This window comes from Acinonyx jubatus, chromosome E1, assembly GCF_027475565.1.
Source record: "Acinonyx jubatus isolate Ajub_Pintada_27869175 chromosome E1, VMU_Ajub_asm_v1.0, whole genome shotgun sequence".
Taxonomy (NCBI): domain Eukaryota; kingdom Metazoa; phylum Chordata; class Mammalia; order Carnivora; family Felidae; genus Acinonyx; species Acinonyx jubatus.
In genome coordinates this window covers 20,478,694-20,502,008 of record NC_069397.1, presented here as the reverse complement: position 1 = coordinate 20,502,008, position 23,315 = coordinate 20,478,694, and the positions used below count along the sequence as shown (strand labels likewise).

The 23,315-nt window shown below is 49.5% G+C and overlaps 1 protein-coding gene across 1 annotated transcript in view; it reads left to right on the top strand.

Annotated features, from left to right (window-relative positions):
- ASIC2 (acid sensing ion channel subunit 2) overlaps positions 1-23,315 on the top strand; it is a 266,102-nt gene that overhangs the window by 173,932 nt on the left and 68,855 nt on the right. Inside the window, exon 2 of the mRNA XM_027034388.2 lies at positions 5,771-5,921. Within this exon, the coding sequence (XP_026890189.1) occupies positions 5,771-5,921 (151 nt within the window). The remainder of the gene's footprint in view (positions 1-5,770; positions 5,922-23,315) is intronic.

Genomic DNA, 23,315 nt, shown 5'->3' with positions numbered 1-23,315 from the left:
CTCAAAAATAAATAAACGTTTTTAAAAAGAGATTATCTTGCCAGGTTCGTAGATGAGGAAATGCATTGGGAACAGAAAATGCTGTGTTGGGGGCCACGGATTTGACAAATAAACAGGGATCTGTCTTGATGGCATCCTGTCTGGTCCCAAAGCCCAGGCTTCCTTCCTCCTGACTTCCTTGGTGATAAAGCCTCACCTGCGAATCCCAGCTCTAGCACCCACCTCCCCAGCAGCCTGAGTCTCCTCAACTATAGAATAGGGATGTGATCACAAGATGCCTCCCCATCAGGAGAGCTAGACCATGATCAGGAAAGAGAGAATACCTATGGACATGCCAAGCAGGGACCTATACAGAGGACAGGCTCAGGAACTGTTAGTTTCCTTCCCTTCGTGGGGCCACTAAGAAAGATGACGCTGTACACAAGCTACATGTCTACACCATAATGCGCCGTGCCAATGTTAGCAATGACGGTGCCGGGCACGGGGCTCATTTTTATCTCAGGAACCCCCCTCCCTCCTAGAGAGCCAGGTGTGAAATGTGCACCTCTAACTCGTACAACCCAATCCGACTGAGTGCAATCCTAGACTCTTAGCAACCCACCAGATCCAGTCTGGCCATCCGCGATGGGGCCATCCTCACTTACCGGAGAGCAGAGGGATGCCTGGGAGAATGGCGGGTACGAAGGAGCAGCGAGCTGGGCCTGACAGTCTGGACTTCAATAAATTATATTTTCTGGCTGGGGACGACAAGACCTAAATCTGAAACGTGTGTTACACTTACGCATCGTTATGCCCCGAAAGGGGGAAGGAGAGCAGCATCTTGTCCCAAGTTTGTAGCAAAAATTGTGTGGTGTGTAAATAGCTCTGAGGCCTTTGATGTGGAGCAGAGAGGAAAATAATCCTCTCAGAAACACCAGGCAGGAGCCGAGGCCTCGGCAGCACAGGCAGGGAGGCTGACAGAGGCGTGCAGCCAGTGTGAGCCTCGCTGCCTCTGAGCCCCTTCTCCTGCCCCCACAAAGGTAGACTGTCTTAGTTCCTAGAGGATTATTTCCTCTAATACTTTCATGCAGCAGCAAGCAAAACTGCTTAGGTACAATTAAGTGGGAAGCTGAGACGGCCTCAGCAGGCAAAGGGAGGGGAGGGAGGGGGGGATACACGGTCAGGCCCAGCTCTAGCCAGAATCAGCAAGGCTGGCCAGCCCCGAAGGCCACCTCCCAGGGGAGGGCAAGGGGATATGGGTTGGTAGTACCTTAGCCCCTTCATTCGTTCATCCAAACAGACCCAGTCCCTGCCCTCTGAGAGCTTACAGTCTGGCGGAAGATGTGCCCAACAGACAATCACGTGAACAACCATCTAGTTACATACTCTGATACGCACTGTAAAGGAAAAAACAGGAGGTATGAGGTCGGAAGATAGGATGTCCCAACTGAAATGGAAGCCGGGAGCAGGGGTGGTGGGTGGTCAAGCGAGGCCTCTGGGGAAGCAATCACAGGAAGGTAGACGGAGGGTATTCGAAGAACATGGTAGGTGGAGGAAACAGCCTGTGGAAGGGGCCTACAGGGGGAAGAGCTTATTGTACGTTCCAGGAACTAAAGAGGCCGGTGTGCTCGAAGCACGTGAGAGAAGGGAGGACAAGAGACGGGGCTGAACCATACAGGGCCCCGTGACGATTTGGGGACTTATCCTAAGTGCACCAGGAAGATGCAGAAGGGGGTTAGGCCTCTTTTTTTTCTTTAGGTTTATTTATTTACTTTTTAGAGAGAGAGAGAGAGGGCAGCAGAAGGGCAGAGAGAGAGGGAGAAAGAGACGATCCCAAGCAGGCTCTGAACTGTCAGCACAGAGGCCTATGCAGGGCTCAAACCCACAAACTGAGAATAGACCTTAGCCGAAGTCAGATGCTTAACCAACTGAGCCGCCCAGGTGCCCCAGGCCTCTTTATGGTGATCCTGACTTGAGAAAGAACCTGGCCATCTCTCAGGCATGGAGTGGTCACCCACCAGCGTCCTGCCTCTCTGGTCACCACCACGCTGACCACACTTCCCTGCAGGAGCCACCACCTGGGCCTAGGACGAGTACCAGGCCCAGCAAGGGGACAGCCACGGATGGGGAGTGAGTCTTTATCACAAAGATCTGTCTGCTCCCTCCTCTACATGGGAAGACTTTAATGCATGAGGCTTCCATGGTGCCAGCCCAGTGCCTGCCGCAGATCAGGCACTCTTGTCAATGATCAGCTGAAGGTAGCAATCCCTTAGAGCCTCCCTCTCCTGTTGTAAGTGGAGAAGCTGAGGGAGACTGGAGTAAAGGAAGTGCAGACTGAACCAGGAGTCTGGTCCCAAACAGACGCGGCCTCACTGCGCAGCCTCAGGCAAATTGCTCCCTCTCTCCCAGGTCTGCGTCTCCTCCCCTGTGAAGTAAGTTGGGTGGGCGAGATGGTCTGTAAGGCCCCTCGGAGTTCTCGTGCCTTGTCATCACCCTCGGGAGCTCACGGAGGGTCCATGCCCTTTATCAACAGCCCCCACCCAGCGCATCTGGGATCTCAGACACTGGGCTGGGATCACCGTCGACTCTAGGAGGAGGCATCACATTCTAACCTCAGCCCAGTATTCTGGAGTCCAAGTTCCAAGTGGAGGTGGGGTGGGGGGTGGGGTGGTTGGAATTTGCAGTAATTTGGTGCGAAGATGAAATGTACTTTTCCTTACAAATCTCCTCAGATAGATAGGCAATTAATAGTATAATTAATTTTGGAAGCAACAAGCATATTTAGTGGATCTACAGAGAAAAACTCTATTAGAGCACCCAGAAGTCACTCCAGATGTGTTCAACCCCTTGCAAAAGATGCACCAACTATAAAATTCTCTCATCCGTTCATTGCAGTGGTCCCCGAGAACATGTCTCCAGGGGACAGATCCGTTAGCCAAGTGCAGTTGCTCTACATGATAAAGCTCAGGGTTTATTTTTTTTTTTTTGAAAAATCCAGTTCCAGCTGTTCTCCCCCACCATGAAGCAGAAGGGTTTGGCTGTCCTGAAATAGTGCAGCTAGTCAGGGACTCAGAGACATTTTGGATGGTGACGAAAATGTGGTCTCTGGAAGCCGGGCTTGTACTTCTCGGCAATCCTCCTAATTCTTGCACATAGTAGGAGCGCATGCATGTGACTATTGACTGGCTGATGGAAAAAGCAAGGCACAGAAAAACAGTATATGGCTCAGAAAGGTCCCAGGGACCAAGACCCAGGAGAGCACATCCAGAAAGAGCATGTGTTTAGACACTCATGGGTTTGTGTCTCAGCGTCGCTATTTATTTGCTGTGTGACTTAGATGAGTCACTTAACATCCCTGGGCCTTGGTATCCTCCTCTGCACAATGGGAGCAGCAATACCCACAGAGTCATGGCTTCAAGAGTTAAATGAGATAACCCAGATGAGTGACTAACAGTGTGTCCGGCACACTGTAGAGGCCTCTCTTCCTTGCTTTCATCAGGCCTTCAAGATCTGCATGAGAAAGGCAGCTTCCAGCACCCACCCCTGCTATTTACCTGTCCCCCACTGAAGGATGGGAAACCAAAGAGCTGCCTCTTGGCCTCCATGCTGCAGGAGGGGACAGTGCAGTGGAGCATGGCCAAGGAGGGGCCTGGGCCCAAACCTCAGTGGCTGCAGAGACCCAGTGCAGTTGGCCTGGCTCCCTTCCAGCCAGTTTTGCCAGATATAATTTGGCTTCAGCTCGAGGTTCCAAAGCAGTTATGTAAGCATAATAACCCATAGCATTTGTAGAAAGCATTTGTAGAAAGAGTTTTCAAAGCACGTTTGCATGTATTACCTCGGCTGATCCTCTCAGGAACCTTGAGGGGTAGCTAAAGAAAGGACAAGCACTACCATTTTATAGATGGAGAAGTTGAGGCCTGGAGGGCTTACTTGGTTCACCCATAGTCACATGACTAATAATCCCATTCTATAGATGGAGAAGTTGAGGCCTGGAGGGCTTACTTGGTTCACCCATAGTCACATGACTAATAATCCCATTCTATAGATGGAGAAATTGAGGCCTGGAGGGCTTACTTGGTTCACCCATAGTCACATGACTAATAATCCCATTCTAATAGATGGAGAAGTTGAGGCCTGGAGGGCTTACTTGGTTCACCCATAGTCACATGACTAATAATCCCATTCTATAGATGGAGAAGTTGAGGCTTGGAGGGTTTACTTGGTTCACCCATAGTCACATGACTAATAAGTGGCAACATCAAACTTGGACAAAGATCTCTGCATCCCTTGCCCCGGGCCTTTCCCACACCATCACACCACGTCTTTGTAATCATGTAATCCGTCAAGCCAAAGCGGTACAAACACCTACTGTGTGCCAGACAATTTGTTAAGCCCTTGGATTCAGAAGTGAATGGCAGAGTCAAGTTCAGAAGAGATATAAGACCCACTATTTGGGGCATGTGATAAGCTGCCGTGGTGAAGGAGCGAGGGGAACAGTGAAAAGGGGAGTAGCCCAACTTGGTCCAGGGGCTCAGAAAGGCTTCTGGAGGAGGAGACACATCAATCCAGTCTTGGACAACTGTTAGAGGCTATCCAGGCAGGAAGAGGGGTGAGAGGAGTTACAGGCAGCAGAAGCAGCAAATAGAAAGCCACCAGTGTAGGAACCAGCAGGGCACATCCAGTGGTGCTGTAAGTCATCTGATCTGGCTCCATCCACCCACTCACTCACTCACTCACTCATTCATTCATTCATTCATATATATCTGGAACACCCCCCATGCGAGGTGCCGTACTAAGCACTGGAGATAGACACCTCAGCTAACAAGCAGGTGTAGTCCCCAAATGCACGGAGCTTCCCTGCTCATGGATTTCCATGGACACAGATGGGAAGCTGTAGGATGGGGTAGGCAGAGGGCATCACAGAAGGCTGGGTATGGAGGGCCTGGCTTTCAGCCTATGGGAGCTGGGGAGCCCCGATGGATTGTAAGCCTAGGATTAACAAGATGAGGCTTGCATTTCAGAAAGAATGAGTCACAGTGAACTTGGAGAATGGACTGGAGAAGGTGGTCTGGAATCCAGGGGCCCAACTAAGAAATGGCAGCAGCCCAAGCAAACAATGGCTGGGTCCTAAGTTATGGCAATGCAGTAGGGAAAAGGCAAAGTGTAAGCTGGACGTAGAGACAGCCTTGCCCAGGCCCTGCTGGCTAACTGGACATGGGGGTGAAGAAGAGGAAGAGTGGACAGCCACCCTGAGGGTCTGGGTTGAGCCTCTCGGCACCTGGCGATGCTATTCCCTGGGACATGAGGGCAGGGGACCCATCTGGTGGGGCAGAGAACCTGAGGAAGTTTGTTCCCCTGGGACTCTCGGAGTGTCAGAGGGCCATGGGTCCCCCGGAAGTCATGCTCCTCGGGCAGTGGGGCCAGTGTGTGTGGAGCCCAGGAGAGAGCTTGGGGCTGGAGATGCAGATTGGCTTATAGATATTCAACATTTGGAAGTGGACAGGACCATCCGGTGTCCCGGGGGGAGTAGTGCCCAGAGGGAGAAGAGACAAGATCCCATGGCAACAAACATCAAAGGGTATCCAGATTTGTTCTTGGATTTGTTCTTGGATGCCAGAATCCCACTTGGCAAAAGTCAGACCATTAGCCACAGTGAGGAATCATCGGTCCCCAAGAGGGCTTGACCATGACGGGCTGTGGGGACTCTGGCCTGATGTTGCACTTCTCGGGTCTCACCCATCTCTAGTCTGAAGTCACTCACGTGCTTCTCTCCCTTTCATCTCTCCCCCAGGTGTTTACAAAATATGGGAAGTGTTACATGTTTAACTCAGGCGAGGATGGCAAACCTCTGCTCACCACGGTCAAGGGCGGGACAGGCAACGGGCTGGAGATCATGCTGGACATTCAGCAAGATGAGTACCTGCCCATCTGGGGAGAGACAGGTGAGCTGGGCACAGGGACTCGGGCTGTGGGTGATGGTGGAGGGGTGCAGGACTCTGAAAGACTGGTTTGCTTCAGGTGGGCTATCTTGAGGGACTACTGTCTATCGGGGAGCGGGGGGGTGACAACATACTAGCGAAGGGTAAAGATGTCCCTGCATGGACTGTGATGCTCTGGGTTTCCTCAGATTTCAGTAGGTGGGGGAGGGGCAGATGACAGGAACACTGGAAAAGGAAGGCAGGGAGGCTGAGGCAGGTGTTGGGAAGGAGGCATGGAGGAAGGTATGATTGGGCAGGCAGGTGGCTTGATTTCACGGAAGAGGAAGACATGAACACATGGGTCAGCCATCTTCCTCTTCCAGCCATCTTGACTATCCCAACCCAGCTGGGAGGCCCAGCAGAAAGGAGAGCAGGGTCCTCCCACTGGGGGAAGGTGGACGAGCTTGTAGGGTCGGAAAGCCAAAGGGCATGGACTCAGGGGCCTGACACCATGCTTGCATGAGCCCCTTGGTGGGGGGGGGTGGGCATGTGTACAGGCCCCAGAGCTATTTCATGTACACGTTTATTCATTTATGTATTCGGCAAACTGTTCATTAGCCACGTATACGGTGTCGGGCTTTGCACGAAGGACATTAAGGTAAAAAAAGACCAGATCCTTGGTCACACAACCTTGAGGAGGAGACACACAATTACAGTCCAATGTGACACGAGTGTACCCATGCCACATAGACAGCATCCTCCCCCTGAGGGGAGGATGTTCAGGGAAAGCATCATATTCCCCTGGGCATTTGTACAGAGTCTTGGGGGCACATGGGTGTCTCTGTCAGTTGAGTGTCTGACTTTGGCTCAGGTCATGATCTTGCAGTTCGTGAGTTCGAACCCCGCATGGGGCTCTGTGCTGATGGCTCAGAGCCTGGAGCCTGCCTCAGATTTTGCATCTCCCTCTCTCTCTGCCCCTCCTTCCCTGGCTCGTGCTCTGTCTCTCTGTCTCTCAGAAACAAATAAACATTAAAAAAATTATATATTTGAACAGAGTCTTGGGATTACTCTGAATTATACAGGTGGGTCCTCACAAGAGTGGCACAGGAAGGTCAGACAGAGAAGAAGGTGAGAGAAGCAGAGACTGGTGTGATGCAGCCAGTAAGTCTAAGGACACCGGCAGCTTCTAGAACTCTCCCAGATGAAGAGAGTGAAGAGGTGCCCATGAGTGGGACATGGCTGCAAACTAGGCCCAAAATAAGAGTAATGCTGTGTTCGGGGCGTAACAAGGAGGAGCGGGCAGGGGTCAAGGATGGGCCTGGAGAAGGGCTCCATAGAAGGGAGGAAGAGAGAGAATATTCCAGCAGGAAGGAAGCCCTGGGCCCTCAGATTGGAGCTGAGGTGGGTGGAGGCCAAGCAGCCCAGCCCCCACCTCTTGCCACCCTCACCCCATGATTCCGAAAGCCTGGGCCCCCCATCCCGAGGTCCGGCCCTCACCGTGCCTGGGGCCTTCTGGGCCTCTGAGGGCAGCCAGGGCTTCCTACCCTGGGGAGGACCCACCGCAGACTCCGAGCTGCCCCCACCCCTACTCTCTGCCTCCCATGTCTATGGCCCAAACGCCCTGTGGGGAGAGGTGAGCACAGCCACTTCCTTCACAGTGTGGTTGGCCCTGGCCCTCCCGCACTAGCAACTGAGAAGCAAAATGACCCCCACATACGTCACCCCAGCAGTGCCTTCTGGTGGCTCACCTCAGGCTCCAGGCCATCTGCTGCTTGCCGAAGAGATGCTTACTTGAACCCATCCATTTTTCTAAACTCAGTACCCCTGCCCTCCAGCAAACAAAGGGAGGTCTGCGTTCGTGCCGAGCTCTGGCATCCCTGGGAGCTGACCGGCAGAGCTTGGCTTTCCAGAACATCCCTGAGACCAGCCTGTGTCCTGTGACCATGGGGATCTGTAGACAACCCTGAGCCCTAGGAGCTGGGTCTTGATCCCCAGGAAGAGGTTCTGCCTTGCAGACACCAGGACGTATTTGTTTATCGAGCCACGTGTCGAAAAGGAGGGAAAGGGGGCAATAAAAATGAGTCCTGGAGACGTCACGCCCACAGCCTGACTAGAGGTTAGTTATGCCTTTGCACAATAATGTTGGATTTCCTGCCCCGTTACCTTGGTTTGGGAGCAAAAGCAAATGTATACACATAGGCATACACACACATGCACACACACTCACAATGCCAGGCACCTGTCACAGACATCTTCACACAACACAGCCCCCCGTGGGGTCTGGCCTTGGGTCTGAGCACTGGCTGCTGATAAAATGTGCTCCAATCACAGGGAGGTCCTACCCCAGGGAATCTGTGCTCTGTCTCCCGAAGCCATGGATGGAAAGAGCAGGAAAGCTCTGAGATCATCTATTCCAGCCAATCCCCTTGTGCCTTGGTGGAGGGAGAACTGAGGCCTGGCAGAAAGTGATGGATGTACTGGACATCATGCAGTAAATTCACGGCCCGGCCAGTGCTGCGCTGACCCAAGCCCCTTGACCACCAGTTAGCCCCGGTGGACCATAAACGTGATCGAGGACCTGCTGTGTGCCTAACACCGTGCAAGGCATGGTCGGGGATACACAAGACACCAGATGCCCTGCCTTTCAGGGGCTTATCCTCTCATTGAGCAGCCACCCTGGCACACAGAATGCACAAGAGGACAGCCTCACTCCTGCCGGCAGCTTGAGCTATCTCTTAGTGATCCACCGGCACTTCTCACTTAAACAACTGCCTCTGAGGCTGGGGAAGGAGGCTCATGAAGAAGGAGGGCGTTAGAGCAAGGGCAAGGGCTGGCAGAAACCGGTCAGAGGAGAGACTGATCGGTGCTGTCCCAAAGAATTTTCTGCAGCGGTGGAAATGCCCTCTAGCTGCACTGTCCAATGCCGTAGGCACAACTGAACACTTGAAATGTGGCTCATGGGAATGAGGAACCGGTGGCCTGAATCCTTACATCCAGGCTTCCTCGTTTCGGGCTGAGAAGTCACTGAGCAATGAGCACCTGTTGGAGACTCTGGTTGCCTCAAAGCCACTTGTTTCCTGGGCTGGTGAGGAGTGAGTCTCATGGAATTAGGAGTGAGGGTACACACCTGCTGAAGGATGAGGGATGGACTCTGGCAGGTGAGGGATGCTTGTCCATGGGGCCACCTGAGGAGGCATGGCCACACCTTGCTGCCTGGTCTTTGCTCCAAAGGAATGTGGGCAGGCCTAGTCCCACCATGGCCCTCAGGAGGGAGGCTGCCTGCTAGACGCCCCCAAGCCCTGTGGCCCCATAGATGCCATCTGGCTTCCTTGGCATTCCTACCTCCTCTTAATTCCCAAGTCTTTATCAAAGATATTGAATGAGGATGGAGAAGAAAGGAACTGAAATATGGCTGTTGAGGGAGCAGCCGCAGACAACTTGATGACAGGCAGTGTAGTGGGACAGGAAAGCGATGCTAGAGAGACCAAATCCCCAGCTCTTCCTTTCTTTACTAGCTGTGTGACTGAAGACGAGTGAATGGGCCTCAGTTTCCTCATTGGTAAAATAGAGATCGATAACACAGATAAACCCATGGACTTCACAGGATGGCTGAAGGAAGCACATGAGAGCTTTCCGCAAACTGTAGACAGTAGAAGGGTGATAATGATGACCATGGGGGGACTGCCAAACCGTCCCAGAACCAGAGCCTCTTCCAAATAGTCCCGCCAACCCTATAACGTGGGTGGGTCCTGAAGCAACTCAACATCTGGGAGTCTCATCTGCTCAAAGCAGAGCCTCTGCCACACCCTTGCCTTGCCACGTGGACAGCTTCATCTCTCGGAAATTTAAGGAAGTAGGGGCGCCTGGACGGCTCAGTCGGTTAAGTGTCCGCCTCCTGATTTCAGTTCAGGTCGTGATCTCACAGTTTGTGAGTTGCAGCCCCGAGTCAGGCTTTGCACTGATAGCATGGAGCCTGCCTGGGATTCTCTCTGTCCCTCCCCTGCTCGCTCTCTCTCTTTCTCTCTCTCTCTCACTTTCTCTCTCTCTTTCTCTCTCAAGAGTGAATAATAAAATTTTTTTTAAAAAGAAATTTAAGGAAGCAGTGAGGGAACCATTCTTCTGGGTATAATTCTGGCTGACTGGAAGGCCCTTTGGTGCCTGACTGAATTTGAAAAAGGCACCCTCTTAGAGAGGACCCAGCCTTATGCGCTCATGCTTAGCGAATAGAGATGACTATGAAAATTATCAAAAGTGCCCTTTCCTCCAGGCTTATAATGCCCCCACACCAGGATGCCCTCTTGGCCAAACATTTTTCTGCAGGGCACCCTGGGAATATGCCACTTTAAAGCAGGCAGGCTTGGAGCACCTAGGTGGCTCAGTCGGTTGGCTGTCTGACTTCAGCTCAGGTCATGATCTCACGATTCATGGGTTTGAGCCCCGCATCAACCTCACTGCTGTCAGCACAGAGCCTGCTGCGGATCCTCTGTCCCCCCTCTCTCTCTGCCCATCCACCACTCGTGCTCTTTCTCTATCAAAAATAAACATTTTTATAGGAAAGAAGGAAAGAAGGAAAGAAAAGAAAAGAAAAGAAAAGAAAAGAAAAGAAAAGAAAAGAAAAGAAAAGAAAAGAAGATCCATCACACATGGACCCTCTGGAATGTCAGGATTGGAGATATTACATGTCACAGAAAAACAAGGATCTGGGCACCCTGCTTACATGAAGTGAAATGCATTTATTCGTTGCAGAAATTCTTTAATATACTACATCATGAATCTCCAAGAAAGTAATATTGTACACAGCATTTATTTCCCAAATGCCTTTGACCATGGAAACCTTTTTCATGGAGGAACTCACAAAATAGAAAAGGGACAGAAAAACTGTCCTAGACCGTAGAAGTGCAGATTTCATGGCCAGCATTTTCTAAAGGAAATTAAATTGAAGGCAGGTGGGAGGTTGTTAAAAATGAAACTTGGTGTAGACGCCTCTGAGTAACTTCAAAGATAAAAGAAATAGGCAGTGGGTTATCTAGGTTGCACATGAGAGAAACCAAATTCAAACAAGCTTAGGCATAAAAGGAATTGTATTGCCCCCAGAATCCAAGGCAAGCTTCAACAACCAAACAGCAGGAGAGCAAGAATGCAGCGTCAGAAACAACTGGAATCAAGAGCTAGGGCCCCCCTCCAGTGTCTCCTTCTCTCACCTCTCTTCTTTCTGAGTTGCTTTATTCTCTCTCACTACAGACAGGTCTTTTCCACACAATATATTTTTTTTCACCCATGCCTGCTGATAGTTTTATATTTGACACATCCTATCACCAGCATGAGACCGTTCTGAGTCTCTCCCCAGGGTCCTATTAAAAAAAAACAAAAACAAAAAACAAAACAAGGAAGGGAATCATTGACCCATTGGTCATTTGGGTGCCCATGCCTGGACCAATCAGCAGTGGCCAGGAGAGGGAGTTAACAGAAGGGCCCAAGAGCCCCAAGAAAGCTGGGCGGATGGCAGCCAGGGAAGGAGTTCCCAAGAGATAGTCCTGTGAATGGCCATGCTGGGGGAGGGAGGGCTATGGCAAGGGTTGGGGATGGGTTATCTCTGAGGAAACCAGAATCCGTGTACAGGGAGTTCTCAAATGAACTCAGGTTCTAGACAGCTACGCCCAAAAGTTAGAAGGACCCCACATAGGGCCCCTCCCTTTCTCATCACTTTCTAGTGTTCATTCACCCCCTACAAAATACACTTTTTATTGACTATAATCTGACTTGATTTCCCCCAATCCTAGCATGGTAGAAGAAAGAACCTGATATTATATTTTTGAGCAAAGGAATTATTTTGAGGGTCTATGCCCTAATAGAGGTAAATATCTGGTTCCTTATTATCTACCACCAGCCTCATCTGTCCTCCTCTGTCCCCTTTGTCCCTTGGCTCTGGCCACACTGGCTTCCCCAGGACACCTTGAACACTCCAGGAGCACTCTTACTTGAGGGCATCTGCATTCTCCTCTCCCTCTGCATAGAATTCTCTTTGCTCAGACCCACATTGCTACTTGCCTCACCCCTGCCACGTCTTTGCTCAGATATCACCCTCTCAATGAGGGCTACCCCGCCAACTCGCCCCCCTTGTCACCCCTCTTTATCTGCTCTGCTTGTCCTTTTCTCTATGACATGTGTCACCTCAAATACGCCATGTGATTTTTTTTTTCTTGTGTATCGCTTTCCCTAAAACATATGGTCCAAGAGGTCAGGGGTCTGGGACTGTCCGGCTCACTGATGTCTACCAGGGCAATAAATATTTGTTAATATATTTGCTGAGAGAGGGGGGAAAAATGCTATAACTGTGCACACCGACGGAACCGGGGCGAGAGAGAAACTGGCATTAATGAGTGGCTGCTATGGGCCATGAACATTCTATCCCACAAATGCTTTCAGCCACCCTACCAACAAGGTGTTACAATCCCCATTGAAAGATAAAGACACTGGGGCTCAGAGGGGTTGAGCAAGCTTCCCAGGAACACACATCTCATTAAGTGGCTGAACCAAGCTAAAAACCCACGTATGAACCGAAAAGCAATTCTCTTTTCACGACATGCCTTTAATGTTAAAAATGTGATTGCAAAAAGCACTGCTATGAAAACAGCTCAGGGGGGAGAAAGAAAAACGGTTCAGGCGACATCTCTGAAGAGGGAATGGCGTGTAATGATGGGTCTGTTAAACTTCTTTTCTATTCCCTCCCCCTTTTTTTTTCCAATAGCAGAATCCTTGAATTGAACAAAAGCTTTAGCACAGCACCAGTATGTGAAACAGATAAAGGTAGGGCAGCTCTGGTTCCCCTGGAAATGGGGACCTCAGTGTGATTGTCCCATGCTTACTATGGCCATTCCTGAGGAACCCTAGGACTCCAAGGAACCCAGTTTGAAAAGCATTCGATGGAAGATGGATGAAAAATGGCCTCTGTTGGTTCTGCGACTGTGTACATCCCAAAGACCAGCACCAAACATCTCTCTCCCTTCTCCCTGATGGTGAAAAGAGCTCCTGGTATGTCGGCTGAGCTCTGGAACCTCGGAGAAGCTGACAGTCTGGATTCCTGGTCGAACATGGTGGGCGGAACATAAGTGTTTTTGGAGGCTCCCTCCACACACTCCTCCTAAATGAGAATCATGGATTTTTTTTGTTGTTGTTGTTAAGTATAAACCCACAATGACAGAGAGGATGGGAGACAAGACACCGGTCAACGTCAGCAAGTTTTTGGAAGATGGAAGGCGGATGCTGATTAACTTGGCATGTGACAGACAAGGCTGAGAGATAAGGGTCTGCACCGAGAAGCCGACCAAAGCCACACAGCTGTCACCACGGGACAGCCAGGAAGGGTCAGGAGTGGGAGGCATCGGACCCTGCTGAAGACAGCGATGAGAGGTGGAGCTAAGACGAGGAGGATTAGTTAAAAGTCTTAAAAGGAGCTGTTAAGTCTCTCAGATATTTGCCCATGGTCCAGAGCAGCTAGCCAAGTGCCTCTCCCCACCCCAGCACAGGACGAGATGACACAGTCTGGTGCCGGGCGTGGGGAAACCAGGCAAAGCTGAGACATGGGTAAAGTACCCTACAGAAACCAGGGAGATGAGGTGAAGTTCTGCCTACTGAGTAGTGAGACCCCCCCCAACCAGCCACGCTAATCTATCCCACCACCCCCCAAACAGAAGTCTGGGACTATAATCCCTCGCTGGAGAGACTGACAGACTCAAGAGAGAAGATCCATGGAGAATGACAGTCAGGACTCCCCGGACACGATGTCCTGGTTAGATCCCCCCAGAGTGAAGTCCCTTAGTAAGTCTTCCAACACCCAGGAATGACTACAGTTTTAAGTACCTCGTACTTAGGAGTGGACAGCCAGAAAGCCAGGCTTTGGGGGGAAACCACACACAGGAACCAACACCAGCCCAACAAAAAAGAAGCTTTGAGGGGGGCCTGGGTGGCTCAGTTGGTTAAGCGTCTGACTTTGGCTCAGGTCATGATCTCACAGTCCATGAGTTCGAGCCCCACGTCAGGCTCTGTGCTGACAGCTCAGAGCCTGGAGCCTGCTTCGGATTCTGTGTCTCCCTTTCTCTCTGCCCCTCTCCCGCTTATGCTCTGTCTCTCTCTCCGTCAAAAATAAATTAAAAAAAAAAAAAAACATTAAGAAAGAAGCTTTGAGGAAATACAGATAATGATTAAAGGCACAAGGTCTAGAGCCAGAGCAGAGCCTGGGTTCAAATCCCAGCTATACAACTTCCCAGCTGGGTGACCTTGGGCAAGTTACTTAACCTCTCTGAGCCTCAGTTCCATTACCTCTAAAATAAGACTAATATTGGGGGCATCTGGGTGGCTCTGTCAGTTAACTGATCTCAGCTCAGGTCTTGATCTCAGGGTCGTCAGTTCAAGCCACACTTTGGGCTCCATTCTGGACATGAAGCCTACTTTATTAAAAAAAAAAAAAAAGTATTATTATCTACTCTGTAAGGTTGTTAGGAAGATTGAAATGAGTTAATATGTATGAAGTACTTTGAAAAGTGCTTGAAAAATATTGGGGACTATGTAAGTGTTTAATAAATACAAAATAAATGCAGGGAGCAGAAGGAAACATCAAACCACTTTTAAAAAATTCTCAGGAGATGAGAGAAGATATTGCATCCATAAACACAAGCCATTTAAATAGGATGCTATTAAAAAGTAACATGTGAAGGAAACGTCTTTTTTTTTAACTCCTGGAAATGAAAATACGATTACATTAAAAAAAAAAAAAAACATAAAAGGGTTGGAATTGAGGAAATGTCCTGAAAAGTAAAACAAACAGACAAACAGATGGAAAATGGGAGGAAGAAAAAATATGACAACGAGAGGGTAAATCCAGGAAGTCCAACATGCTATTACCAGGAGTTCTAGAATAACAAACCAGAAAGAATGGAGAAGGGAACCTTGCCAAAGAAGTGAGAGAAGTTCCCGGCCAAAGCACATGATTTTCCATAGCTGGAGAGTACACCAAGTCCTGCCTGGAATAAGTAGAGAAACAACCAGACCAAGATGCACCCTTGAGAAAATCGGGCTAACGGAGGTAAAGAGAAAACCTTAAAAGTTTCTGGAAAGGAAAAACAAATCAATCCTTCTTTTCTAAGATAGAATTCTCTACCCAGCAAGCTACAACTGAAGTACGAGGGTAGAATTTGGTTTCAAATATATTCCAAATACAGATATCGTACACATATCATAATTAATATATAAATTATATTTGTATGTCCTGCCAGTAAAACCTTGGATTGCAAGTAACTCGTTCTGTGAGGGCTCCACAAGACGAGCAAACATCTCTGATACACTGTAACTTGATAAATGAGCGATGTCTTGCGAAACAAGTAGCGCGTGGAGCCACATGTCACATGATCACAACTGAACCAATGGTTCCTGAAACTCACTTGGGTATACGATTGCTTTGGATCACAGGCATGTTTCCGGACCTAATTATGCTCACACACCCAGGTTTTACTACATAATTAATATGTAAATTATATATTAACATATAAAACATACTTTTTTGGTGAGAACATTTCATTCTACTCTCTTAGCAGATTTCAATTATCCAATACAGTTCCATCAACTGCAGTCAGTGTCATATATTACATCCTCTGACCTTATTCATCTTGAAAGTTTGTACCCTTTTAACAACCTCTGCCTATTTCCCCCACCTCTACGCCCTGGCAACCACTTTTCTCCTCTGTTTCTAGGAGCTTGACATTTTTTTCCTCTTTTGCCATTTCTGTGGTAGATACTTAGCAAGCCAAACCAACCAACCAACAAAAAGAAAGAAAAAAAAAAAACAAAACAGAAGAGTTTCACACGAAAAAGATCAAAATCATTACATACTACAAGGCTGGGTGTGGACAATATTTATCTAATTCCATAAAAGCTGGAGACTGGCTTAGCCAAAATGTCGTATAACTCTACAGGAGGACGGAAGGAAAGGAAATACAGCAGGCCCCCTCATGGAAAAGTCTACGTCCTAATTTGGTAGATAATACCTAAAAGCTTTTAAAACCGAGAAGTGTCTTTCAAGCAATTGATGACCACAGGAAGATGAAAGTAAATACGAGAAGAGACAGCTCAAGCAGTTGAAAGCAGTTGTCTCTGAAAACTGGGGCCCAGGGGTTGGGGAGAGGGGGAGCCCCAAACCGCTGCTTTTTTTTTTTCATTAAAAGCCTTGCAGTATCATTTGGCTTTTTAAATTATGTACATCTATTGCTTTGATAAAAATTAAAATTAAATGTAAAATAATCATAACCTCTCCGCATAGCTGGAAGGCCCAAGCAGCTATCAAGGGTAGCACATTTTCTATCTTCTATCACAAATGGGACAGAGTGAGAGTGGATGCAGATGGTTGCTATGGTTTCTCTGACATCTCTGCTCCCAGGAAGCACTCTTGTCACGGTGCCTGGTGCTGAGGACCTTACCAGAAGGAGAGGTGCAGGCTCCAGCCTGAATCCTGAGAGTCTGGAACACCGGGATGTGCGGCAACCAGGGGATTCTGGGCTCAGTCTCAGAGTGGGCCTTTGCGCTGGATGGGGTGGGAGTGGGGGGCTTCCCACAGGTGCCAAGGACTCAGGAGAAATGATGTCACAAGTCAGAGGTACCACTGGAGGCAAGCATCCATTAAGCAGCCAGAAGCCTGACTTTTATCATTCTGAGAAGACCTGCTTAATGCACATGCTAAGTGCTGTGCCGAAACCATACATCAGAAGGCCCAGCCAGGCAGGCAGTGGTCTGAGAGCAAAATCTAGACTAAACACGTTCACTTCAGAGATCATGTCCTCCTATTCCGTAAATTTCCAAGACTACCTGCTATGTGCCAGACCCTCAGGGATACAGATGAACAGCCCAGTCCGGGTTTTCAAGGAGTTCACAATCCGGGGACTATCTCGAGGGGTCCTATTAAGTACTGGATGGAAATGCATTGATCCAACAGTGCTCACATAAAGTGCCTGTGGAGTGCCAGTCTTCTGCAATCTGGGGGGCATGCAAACAATTAAATGTCATGATATGCTATAAACTCCTAAGATAGAAGGAGCAGACGATGGGTTCCGGAAGGGAGGAAAAGGGCACGTCAGGAGAGGTTTCAGAGAGAAGGTGACCTTTGGGCCTCATCCCAGGCCTGTCTGCAAGTGGCTAGGCAGAGTATGGGAGTTAGAGAGGGGCTGTGTCATGAGCAGGTGAGAGGCCAAACACAGGGAGGGAAATCCAGAGCCAAAGCCAAGAACATCCCAAGGTGTCCTGGGGTAGCTGGATCTAAGGCTGAGACCAGGAGCTGGACAGGGAGGCAGAGGCCAGACCACCACGGGTCTGGTATGCTCTGTGAACACATCAGCATTGTCCTGTGAGTTCTTCTACCCAAAGGATGGTCGTCCAACCAGCAGCACCAGTATCCCCTCGGAGCTTGTCAGAAATGCAGAATCTCAGAGCCCAACCCAAATCTGCATTGTAAGAGGATCCCTGGCTGATTCACGTTCTAGTGGGAGAAGCACTGATCAAGACCACTGTTTCCCACCCTTTGGATGTATGAGGATGCCTTTTTAACAACCAGATACTTCTCAGACATCACCCCCACATGAACGCTATCATGCTTTTTATATCCATTGATTGAGAAAATATCCAATGACAAAAAGTCATGCTTTGAGTGACTTTGATTCCTGTAATTACATCACGATCTATATATGTGCTCTGTTCAGCAATCTGGTTGTACCTAGCTTCCACCACCAGCGCGTGCAAATCAGAATTTTTGTAAGTAGAATCTTAATCATCCACCAGCCTCCCCTTTAATTTTGGATACATGGCTCTTCCCGATGGCTTTTCAAGGGTGGTATCTCCTGCTCCTGCATGCTGGTTGCCCACCCAGACTCATCAGCCTTCTTAGCAAATAATTTATAATCTCTGAGCCTGGATGCACTAGGGAAACTCATTATTTAAAGAATCCTTGGAATAAATCTTTTTGCAATGAGACCAGACCCAACTCTACACGGGTGCCTTCACTGATGTATGTTTTGTAAATATTCTATCTAACAGGAATGTGTCACGTGAAGCCACTTTCCTCTGTTGCATATCTCTGACCCAACGTGAACCCCTCCTTCCCCAACGTGGGCACGTCCCTCTACAGTATATAAGGTGCTTCAGCTGCCTTCTATTCTCTGATCCTCATACACTCTTATGACATAGAGCAGTTCTAGCCATTTAACAGATTAACCCATTTAACAGATGTGGTAAGTAAGCAAGTCTCTGAGATGCTAAGTGGCTTTCCCGTGACCTCATGGCTAAGAAGTATTGGGACGAGCCCTTGAATCACGTCTCTGATTTGGCCCTTGGTTCTCTCCACCAAGAGTTAGTGTTCCTTAATAATGAAAACAGAAAAATAGAAGAACACTTGGTTCACCAGGGTGACATTTTTGCCAAAGCACGTCTTAGTCATCTTTGAGGCTCTGCAGGAAGGAGCCAAGCTTTGCAGCCGTCACCAAACTGTTGTGGCCACTTGATAAGGAGCTGTTAGTGAGAACCCCACTACCTCATGCCGCTGCCCTGAACAGACATAATTGCAGCCCATCCAGCCTGGGGACACAGTGCTGATTTTTCTTCCTCTGGAGCTGGCCTAGCCTCAAAATGTCACCTGTGAGCAATGGAGCGTGAGCGTGCCCATCTCCTTGCTGGGTTTGGATTTGCTCACCTAGACACGCCATGCAACGGGGCCTGTCAGGGGAGGGGCGGGCGGGGAGCACCCTTGGCCCGATTTTAGCCGGGCAGAAATTCAGGGTTTCTTTACAAAACAGCCTCTGCTGACTTGTGAGTGCTGGGCGGTCATGTCTTTTTTTTTTTTTAATCTAGTTTTCAGGAAATTAAAATGAGATGCAGTGAGGTTAGGAGACTTGTGAATGATCCCCAGCTCACAGAATTTCAGGGCTGAAAGGAACCTGAGGGATCAGTGATTTAAACAAGAGGAAACTAAGGCTCAGAGAAGCAATATAACTTGCCTGAGGTCACACAGCTATTAAGCAGTGGGGCTGGGAGTCAGATCCAGGGCTCCATGATTTCAGAGCCCATGCTTTTCTTGAGACCCGCCTTGGCTCCCCTTTCCAGGGGCCCACCTTGACCTCCTTTGATTCCTCTGTGCATGCTAGAAGAACAGGAGGAACCAAGATGGCACCTCCTGTTGACTGCCCAGTGTTCGGCAGACCCTTTCCACCAGGGCTCTCAAGGGCTGGGGCTAGGACCTCAGTCCCTACCATGGCCACTGTCCCACACTGAGCTTTCCCCTGAACTCTGAGAGGAGAGAACACAGGCTGCTGAACCCAGTGTCAATTAAACTATTCTCCCCCTCCTTCCCTATACAGCTTGAAACCTTCTTGGCTTGTTACCTGGGACCATTGCTTCCTCTAGCCTACTGGCAAAGAGCAGAGGAGAGTGAAGGGTCAAGATATCTGGCTCCTGGGCTCTGCCAGGCCACCACTTGCCCTCTCTGTGGGCCTCAATTTTCTTACCCGAAAGATGAAAAGTTAGTTGGATTAAAGCAGCGTCAAAGACTCTCCTTAGTTGCAAAATTCTATGCAGCCATGAATCACAGACCCTGGGGCAGTCCTTAGTTTCTCTGGGCTTTGGTTTCTTCATCTGTAAAATGGATATGATGTAAAAAAAATTACAATCTTACATACAATATATATGTATATATAAGATTGTATATATATATATGTATATATATATATACATATATATGTGTGTGTGTATATATATATACACAAATATATGGGGATATTGATGCCTGTCTCAGGACGGCTGGAAGGATCTGATTAGGCAAGTCTGTGAAGACCCCAAAGCTTACCATACATGTGCCAATGTTGTTGTTTGCCACGTCCTATAGGAGATTCAAAGTTGAGTGGCTCAGAGTCCTGGCCCGCAGGCTCTCAAAGGGGAACTACTCAATGGGGAATGGGACCAGTGACACCAGATAGGCACAATGTCTGAGCGAGGTCGGGTGTTGGAGGGCAAAGAGCAGAGCCTTGGATACTGACCGCCAGGGTTTGATGCTGGATTTGTATGGTGTGACTATGGCAAGCTGGCTGCTCTAAGCCTTTTTCCTCATCTGTAAAATATTTGTTTTCTCATCTGTAATAAGCCTGCCTCTTGGGGTGACCGTAAGGAGCAATAAAGTGACCATCTGGCCTCTGACCACATCCCTGTTGCTCTTAGAATAGGCAGAGGTCACACTTGTCTCAGGGCTTCTGCACCTGCTGTTCCCTCTGCCCAGAACGCTTGCCCTGGGTCATCCCATGACCCACCTGCTCACTTCAGTCCGGTTCCCTGTGCAAACGCCATCACCCCGAAAAGCCCTGCCCTGCCTCCCATCTGGAAGAGTCATTCCTGCCCCGCCCATCCTGTCTCACTGTCCTCTCCCCTGCTTCTCCCCCCAGCACTTGTCATTGCTGACCCGATGCTGCATGTGTCCTTGTCTGTTGTCTGCCCCACCACCACACACACACACACACACACACACACACACACATACACACACACACACGCACACACGCACCCCAGTCCCAGAGAACTGCAAGGCCAAGCCCCAGCATCCAGTCAACAGTAGCAGCCAGAGAAGCCCCTGGGAGGTTGGGGTGACCCAGTGGATTGAGAGGCCTGGCCCCTCCCCTGCCTGGACAACATGGACCTGGACACTCCAGGCCTCTCTTCCCGATCACGCAGAATAGTGAGGCCCAAAAGATGAGTCTTGTCCCCCATGGCTAAGCCACCGTGACGTCATGGGCAGCAGAAGCAGGCAGATAGCAGCCACACAAGATGGTAACACAAGCTGGGTCCCTTCATGGGGGAGTCACAGGCGGTCTTTGCTGCCCCTGTTCAGCTTAAGTCCCTACACAGCTGCCCACCTGTCTCTTACTCACCACCCGCCACCTTGAGACTGGAGAAGAGGGTCTCGAGCTGGCTCAGCCTTGTGTGGACTCAGCTTGGCCAAAAGCTCACTGTGAGACCCAGACAAATGCGTCATCCTGTCGGCATCTCTGTCTCAGCTGTAAAAATGAGAAGGTGGGACTCCGTGAGTCTCAGAGATCAGCTGTGCACTTTTGCTCACTTCTGAAAACGTGTATGACACCTACTGTGTGCCGAATATTATGCAGATACAATAAATAAAACCCTGACCCTGTCCCCAAGGGTCTCCCAATCTCAGTGGAGACAGAGAGTTACATGAGAAAGGTAAGGCATCCAAAGGAGGAAGGCTCCCAGGAGGCAGTGACAGTGAAGCTGGTGAAGTCAACCAGATGGAAGGAAAGAAGAAGGGCCAGTCTAGATGCAGGGAGTCACATGAGGAAGGAGGAATAGGAAAGAGCAGCTGATCTAGGTGGATTTTGTAGAAAGCCAGAAACACTGAAAAATGATGATGATAGCACTACAAACTAGTAAGCTTTTCTTTTTTGTTTTTAATTTTTTTTTAACGTTTATTTATTTTTGAGAGAGAGACACACACAGAGTGTGAGCAAGGGTGGAGCAGAGAGAGAAGGAGACACAGAATCTGAAACAGGCTCCAGGCCCTGAGCTGTCAGCACAGAGCCTGACGCGGGGCTCCAACCCACGAGCTGTGAGATCATGACCTGAGCCGAAGTCGGACGCCCAACCAACTGAGCCACCCAGGCACCCCAATTAGCGAGCCTTTCTTAATCACCAGACTCTGTGCTAAGGGCTTTCTGTGCAATGTCAACAGTCCTATGAAGACGGATCCATTATTATGTCCAAACTCATTCTGCAAATTTTGCAGGAAAACGATGCTCCAAGAGATTGAATAACTTGCCAAAGGTCACAGAACGGGACTTGACCTTACCCCGTCTGACCCCAGAGGCCCAAGCATTTAACCAACTTCCCTAGGCTCTCTCTGGCTCTGACTCACCAAATAGAAGAGCCATGTATCCACCTGTCTTAGAATGCCTAGCTCACTCCCTGGGGAAAAGAGTTCTCTACTCTGGGTGCCTGCAAGCTCTACTCACTTTGGCCCCACCCAATGCCCTCAGGAAGTCCATATACAGTGAAGGTTACTGGCTGTCCTGTGGAAGGTGGGGAGAGGATCCTGAGCTCCTGCACACAGAAGCCCTTCTAGGCCATGCACCCCTCTGAGCATACCTCTGCTAGCAAAGCCTCCAGAAATGAAGGCACACTGGGGTCAGTGCTACTGGGGAAGGTTAGCATGGTGGAGGTCACACTATTTATCTATTTATCTTCAGATCCTTGAGGGGGGTGGCAGGTGGAAGAAGGGTTAGAGCTGGGAGCAGGGGGGAGATCTGTAAACAGGCAGTTTTCAACTCAATGTAAGGATGAACTTGGAGAACCATGGACCGTCCCGTGGGCAGTGAGGTCTCCTCTCTAGGGAGTGCTCAAACACAACGATTGTCATCAGTCCCTGGTGCTGCATGGGTGCCTCCTGTTGTCCTTCAGAGCTTAGGTAATAGACGCCCTCTGGGAGCTCCACCAGTGAGGACCCAAGAAGGGAATCGACAGCACCCACAGACCGGGCAATACAAGGAAAGATGAATGAAGGACTATTTACCAAGGTGTGGGCAAGGTTTAGGGAAGGCAATACAGGGGGTGCGTTGTCCTGGGCCCGGTAGCAAGGACAGCCGCCACCATGCCTAAGGAAAGCAGAAAAAGAGCTGGCACCAGAACTCAGAGAAAGAGAAATCTCAGAGGGCTTCCCTTAGCCCCCCCAACCCAGAGCTGCGGCTTGTTAAAGTGTCATACACTAACTCGCAGTGATCCGACACACAGAGTTAAAGAGACTGAATGTCCCAGACTGACTCCTCTCTCCTCCAGTTCCCTGCTGACACACCACTGGCGAGCCCAACTGGAAAACGGGGGCCAAGGGAGCCCATCAGGTCAGTCTATACAAGTTCAGCTCCCAGGGCAAAGAGCAGAGTGCAGAGGACAGTCCAGGGGACACACAGAAACTATCCTCCACTACAACCCCCCCACGTGGCTTCCTCCCTCCTACCCTCTCCCCTCCAGCTAGCTATCCTTGCCACTGTTATAAAGTCAGTTTCCGCCAACACGGATTGCTTTGTATCAGCACATCCCTGCCTTAGCCTAGAAAATTCCTCTGGCTTTTCAGAAAATCTTCCCTTCCTACTTCCCTCGTGTTTATTTCCTCGGCATGCTTCCTGTAATTTGCAAAGATTAAAGATTTAAGCCTCTTTTATTGCGATGTACTCTCCCAGCCCCATTATGCATTCTGCCCATTGCTTCCCGGTCTCCTCCCGCAGAGGTTCCAAAGCCTTTCTGCACGCACAGAAAATGCTCTACAGGTAGACTTCACCTTGGGCCGGCCATGGCCGTGCTCCTAAAAAGTGCTACAGTATTCCGGCTTCTGCA